Below are 6,650 nucleotides of genomic sequence, written 5' to 3' on the forward strand. Positions count from 1 at the left end.
GTTTGCTAGTCGATCGTCTGATGGAGGAAGTTACACAATTCAAAATTTCTTTCAAACTATCATCAACACATTTCAGGCTTGCGTTTGATTTCTTCTGTTCCGTGACATTCAAACACATTTCTATTAAAATACTAGCTGACCCGGCGGACTTCGTAGTGCCTCAATCGATAAATAAAAGACCTAAACTTTTTGTATAAAATAAACTTAAAACAAACAAAAGGAATCCGTCCGACGGGGGACACATCAAAGGAAAAACAAAATTGTTATTTTTATTTAATTTCGATCATTTTCCTATTTATCTACCTTTTGAACGTTCACCAAGGTCCAGCCGTTCTCGAGTTTTAGTGAGACTAACGAACAGCAATTCATTTATATATATTAATCGAGTATTTGGTATAATAAACACTTTTGTGTAAAATAAAGTATCGTAATACATTTTTTATCACCCACTCGGAGCACACGTACAACAGTACGCGCAGTACGTAATGTCACATAAAATGGCTTGACACCGTCGACAACATATTCTTAGCGCGTAAAACGTAAATTGGGTACTTGTTTGTGTCCTGAAATAGAAGTTATGACTCTCGGATGTGCGTAATTAAATTTATATTCACGAATCAAGCTCAATTAAGACGTGTTGTAAAACCATACGGGATCGACTTTGCCTTTCATACGACAGCCCGCAGTTCGACTCGCATATACATTTTTTATTTATTTATTGCTTAGATGGTTGGACGAGCTCACGGCCCACCTGGTGTTAAGTGGTTACTGGAGCCCATAGACATCTACAACGTAAATGCGCCACCCACCTTGAGATATAAGTTCTAAGATCTCAGTATATGTAGTTACAACGGCTGCCCCACCCTTCAAACCGAAACGCATTACTGCTTCACGGCAGAAATAGGTAAGGCGGTGGTACCTACCCGCGCGGACTCACAAGAGGTCCTACCACCAGTAATACATAATAATATAATGATATGAAGTACTTCAGAGGGAATAAACAATAAACGTCTTAATTAGCCCACTGAGTTTCTCGCCAGATTTTCTCAGTGGTTCGCGTTTCCGATCCGGCGCTAGATTCTGCGAAGCACGGCTCTTACTAGGGTTCGTGTTAGCAACGTCGTCAGGTTTGAGACCCGTGAACTCACGCTACTAGTTAAGGCTACGCTGAAATGGTCTTTCAAGACCATCAGATTAGGTAGTAAAAAAAGAAGACTTAATTGCGTTTTCTATTTTAGTATGGCACGTACTTTGTCTTCCAAGGGCTTGGTGCCGCTCTCAGATACACAGTAACCCAAGAAGGTTACTTCGGGAGCTCCGAAAACACACTTGGAAGCATTTATGACCATTCCATAGTCTTTGAGCCTGCTGAACACTTGTCGGAGGTGACGTTCATGCTGGGCCTCGTCTCTGCTAAAAATTAAAAAGTCATCGATGAAACAGTAGACGAAATCAAGGCCACGCATCATCTCATCGACAAAGCGTTGGAATGTTTGACCCGCATTTCTTTGTCCAAAGTTCATGAATGGGAATTCAAACATTCCAAACGGGGTGGTTATAGCCGTCTTCGGTACATCCTCTTCAAATACGGGGATTTGGTTGTAGGCTTTTACCAAATCGATCGTGCTGAATACGCGACAACCTGCAATGTTATGTATGAAATCATGTAAATGTCTGATGGGGTACATATCCGGTATTGTGCGAGCGTTGAGTTTTCTATAGTCGCCACATGGACGCCACCCGTTGTCCTTCTTAGGGACCAGATGTAATGGGGACGACCAAGGGCTCTCCGATGGCTTAGCGGTGCCGTTTGCTAGCATCGCTTCAAATTCGGCTTTCGCGATCTTTAGCTTGTCGGGAGCAAGACGTCTAGGCGCACACGACACGGGAAGACCAGGTGTGGTGCGTATATGGTGTTGAGTGTTGTGTGGAATGCTACGCTGCGTACCAGCCGGACGTGTGACTTCAGGAAATTCTCGCGAAAGTAATCGATGGTAATGTGAGTCACCAGTATGAACTTTTACAGACAAAATTGAATTAGATTTACTAGCCAGTGAAGCTGGAGCAGAGAGAGTGGTAGTGTTGTCAATTAATTTTTTACATTTACAATCTACAATAAGGTTATAATACGCCAGAAAATCAACACCTATAATAGATTTGGTGACATCAGCCACCACGAAACGCCATGGGTAGCTACGACGGAGTCCAAAGTCCAACGTCAGGTGCACATACCCATATGTGTTAATTGTAGTTCCGTTGGCCGCCATCAGCTTGTAAGAGGTGGATGCTCGACGCTCTTGTAGTTGAGATCGGGGGAAAACACAGAGGTCGCTACCCGTGTCGACCAGAAACTGCATTTTCGTTCCGCGATCTTTGACGAAAAGGCGACCTAGGGTGGTGGGGCAATCTTCCGTCGCCATCACTGATTGCCCGCTGCGTTTCCCGACTTGTAGTCACATGGCTTTTGGCATTTGTGTGCCCTCGACGCGAACTTGGAGTGGTACCAACAAATTGGGAAGCGGCGGTACATTGAAGCTGAACGAGTTGAACTGCGTGAGTTGGACCGGCGTCGCTGCGGCGGGTTGGTTCTATGGGGGTGCCGGGACCGTCGGGTGTGCTCATCGAGTTTGAGCGCGAGGTGCTCGACCATTTTTCTGAGCTCAGCGATTTCACCCGATACGGTACTGCCAGGTCCAGTGCTGCCCGTTTCTACAACCTGCGCCGACGTTGCTGCAAGCTGAGGTGGGGACGTTATCTCCTGTATGCGATCTGCCAGTTCTGCTAAGTCCTCCAGCCTCTGAGACGACTGCGATGTCAGTACTGTCTGGATGCTGGGCGGTAGCCGGTTGCTCCAAATCGACCTCAGGAACTCCTCTGGAACATCCGGTCCTGCTAAATCTTGCAGGTGTCGGAGAAATTGGGATGCTTTCCTGTCACCCAGTTCCTCATGTGTCAGCAGCTGCCTGACCTTGTTCTCGTGCGAGGCGGTGAAGCGCATGATGAGCTCGAATTTCACCTTATCGTACCGGTGTCTTGCAGGAGGGTTTACGATGATATCCTTGACGGCCTTGGCGTGCACGATATCCAAGTTCGTAATTACTTGGTTGAACTTCGCATGGTCGTCAGTTATGCCGAAGTTTTCAAACTGTCCTTCAAGTAATGCGAACCAAATCTCAGGATCGTCCGGTGAAAATGTTGGGACTTTAAAATTTAATTTTCGTACGTCAAATGACGTCTGTGGATCCGGGTCCATGGAAACGCGCTTCGTCTTTGTTCGACGGGTGGTGACGTTTCTCGTCTCTAATTGCGTTTTTGTGGAACCACTGTCGGTAGTTTCACTATCTCTTGACTTGCTCATTATTATTTTTTTTTTGGTGGTCGTAAGGGGTCACCAATTTAGTTGTATTAATGCGTTTTAGCTCAATTACCTTCGGTGGTTGTGATGGTTGGTAGGTGGTTTCAAATAATGTAGGTACACTCCGTACACAAACACAAACAGTTTATTTAATCACATACACACAAGAAGTTAACAAAGAGAAAGAAGGAGTGACAAGCACAGAGATAAGTTAAACAACAACAACAAACAAATTATTGAAAAATAAATACTTTTTGTCCGAACGATATGATGTGTAAACAATTCCAATCCTTTAACTAACTGCCCTCACACTGGCTCACACATTACACCAATCTCTGTCGTATGACGTAGAATTGTTCGTTTCCATTATGTCGTCGCGTCGTCCGGCAGACTCGTATCGTAACGTACATAACGTAAATGTATTTTGTTGTGTGAATGTATATATTATTGTTATATTATGTGTGTGTAATTTATACATAGTAAATTAATATATATTATATATATATATATATATATATATCTCTCATGTTTATATATTGTATATAATAAATCCAAAATAATATTTAATACTTATGTGGAGTAAGCCCACACTATTATATGTATAATATGAAAACAATATTTAAAGCCCTTAATCTCTTAAAATTAATATTAAACAGTAATCAGTATTAATAAACTATACAAAACTGAACTCTCTTTTACTGAATGACGGACTTCACTTCATGGTACTAAATGACACAGAAGTAAAATCATTTTTAAAAACTAAAGAGTTTTAAATAATAAAAGTTTTCTTTACATACATATTTCATTACCCAAATTAACAAACCAGCTGCCAGCGCAATGAGTCCATAGATGTCATAGTTCACAGCGTGATTGTCTCTGTTTGACTGTTTTTTTTTCTCATTCTCTAATAAATAAACAGGGGTGTCAACATGATTTTTTAAATAAATACTACCGCCAAAATTACAACGTAACATCTTTTATACTGCTGATTGGCAAATAAGTTCAAAGTCCATTTAGTATTAAGTGGTTACCAGTGTCCATACAACCTACTGAATGAAGTCAAAATCGCAATTGTCTCCCATTTATCTTAAAGTACTAAATTATGCTGAAACTATTAGTAAATTTATTTTTTATGAGTAAAGTTTTCATTTTTACAATACAATTACGATACTGATATGATATTTTCTATAACTATCATCGATGAAAGACGAGCGTGACATCCCTGTTCCACTGGCGCTACAATCCCAGCTATTTTAGTAATCCCACACTATCAGTTAATAGTACTCCAATACCCTAATACCACACTGGAGTTGTTTTCTTCTGTATCGATCTAATTCTAACAGCTGTCCATGGTTCACTAAACTTATAATATTAACTCAATTTAACAAAAAAGAGTTTCGTTGTTGCACTCTTTGGCTAAAATTGTTATCCCAGTGGCTCCCGTTAGTGTTATTATTTTTCGCTCATGGTCTAGTTACATTAGAACCTAATTTACAACAATGAATCGTTAGCGGAAGGAACTACAATGCATCCAAGTATTGTATATACCTTGTAATAAGTTAAATAATTATTTGGTACAAAATAAAAGTAGCAAGCGATCGCTCACTATCTTGTTTATATTGAGAAAAATGAATTTGATCAGTTCGATATTTTAATGCTTGTATCATGTAAGATACACGCTTAGTGACACTAAATATTCCAACTACCCACTCTCTCCCCAATACCAATATAGTCTGATCGAAATCAGCGACTTTATAAAAGATATCTAGCATTTGAAATTTAAATATCAAAACAAAAGTCGATAGAGTTTTTACTCGTTGAATGTAAAATATTATTTTTACTAATGATATGAATATGCAAATAGTTCGGTACTATAGACCAGACTGATTACGCTGTAAAATAACCATAGATTCTGAGTTAAAGTTAAAGAGCAGAAAATTATTCCATTACACCCAAGACATCTAAATCTTATTATTATCGGAGGATTAATTAAAGGCTCAAGTTGTGGTCTCATGGATAGGATTAACCATTTAGTATGATTGGATGCTAGATGCACTTTACACCTGATAATAGATATATGGATTCATCATAGTTGCCACTCATTTTTGTCCCCAATTTGCTTCTTAAAACACATTAAGGTAAATTACTAAGCCTTTCTTAATATTCAGCATCAACAAAATAAAAAAGCCCGCTGTCACTAATCACTCGCTCCACACCAGTTTCCCATAATGTGGTCGCATTCTCAAATTGCCAAATCTCGTGTTTGGGTGCAGTTAGCAAATTGGCCTGCTTCCAGAAAGTTCTGGCTGCTTTGGTCGATGCAGCACAAATAAATCAATGGGCCTTTGATATTGGAATACCGATATTATTAGTACCCAGGAGTTTTCAAGGAAACAAATTCTATAGAAGATCTAGAAATATGTGTAAAATTACAAGTGTTACACGAATTGGGACATGTTGATTATTCTTGACCGCTATAAACTTATTACTATATCAAAAAAGTAACGGCTAAAATCAATAATAAAAAAATTCTAGCTATTTATCTAAATTTATTTTATCACCTTCAAAGTATGCTCCTACAGAAACGATACACTTACGCCAACCAATAATCCAGTCATTAAACATTTTTAAACGCTTTCTTCCGAGATTGGATTCCCACCTCGCCACGAATTCTCCTTTATGTCTTGTACCAAATGAAAGGGTTGTCACGAAGTGGTTAATGTTAGAAATAATTAAGAAGTCGGCTGGAGCCATATTTAGTCAATAAGGCGTGATGGTATTAGTTAGTTGAGTTGGTAGTTAAAAATACGTTTACAACGATGGCCTTGTTTTTTTTTTGGAATGAAAATTCTTTCTTTAAGTGATTTTATAAGAGATGCGTTTGTTGTCCCATTTGACTATTGTATTGATTAACTTAGTGACATTTGCAATTGAAAAATTAAACTCCAGTTACACTTAGGTTCGATCTAACAAGCACTTTTTCTAACGTACGAGCCCACCTGGCGATATACCTGGGTCACCGAAACCCGACTTCATAAGGTGCCCATTACTGAACTTAAGACATTGAGACTTGGCCCAATTCTATTGTATAACAGTTGTGCCTCCCCTCCGAATCAAAAAGCTTGACTGCTTCAAGGCGGGAATAGGAAGGATAGTGATACCTACCCGTGCGAGCTTACTACGGTCTACCGGTAGATCGGGGCTACTGCCCATTTTCCAGTGAAGCCCTTAGTCGCTTTTTACGGGAAGACATGGGGGTATTCTGGGTCGACGCAGCCGTAAATAAGCCATACAT

At 39.9% G+C, this 6,650-nt stretch overlaps 1 protein-coding gene across 1 annotated transcript; it reads right to left on the reverse strand.

Annotated features, from left to right (window-relative positions):
- Positions 1–2,419: 2,419 nt before the first annotated feature.
- LOC101741419 (uncharacterized) lies at positions 2,420–3,358 on the reverse strand. Its single transcript, XM_038015734.1, has one exon. The coding sequence runs from the start codon at positions 3,356–3,358 to the stop codon at positions 2,420–2,422; it is 939 nt and encodes a 312-aa protein (XP_037871662.1).
- Between the last annotated feature and the right edge of the window lie 3,292 nt (positions 3,359–6,650).

This window comes from Bombyx mori, chromosome 15 (genome assembly GCF_030269925.1).
Source record: "Bombyx mori chromosome 15, ASM3026992v2".
Classification (NCBI taxonomy): domain Eukaryota; kingdom Metazoa; phylum Arthropoda; class Insecta; order Lepidoptera; family Bombycidae; genus Bombyx; species Bombyx mori.

Excerpts from the sequence above, each read along its gene's own strand:
- LOC101741419 (XM_038015734.1), bottom strand. The coding sequence starts at position 3,358 with ATGAGCAAGTCAAGAGATAGTGAAACTACCGACAGTGGTTCCACAAAA.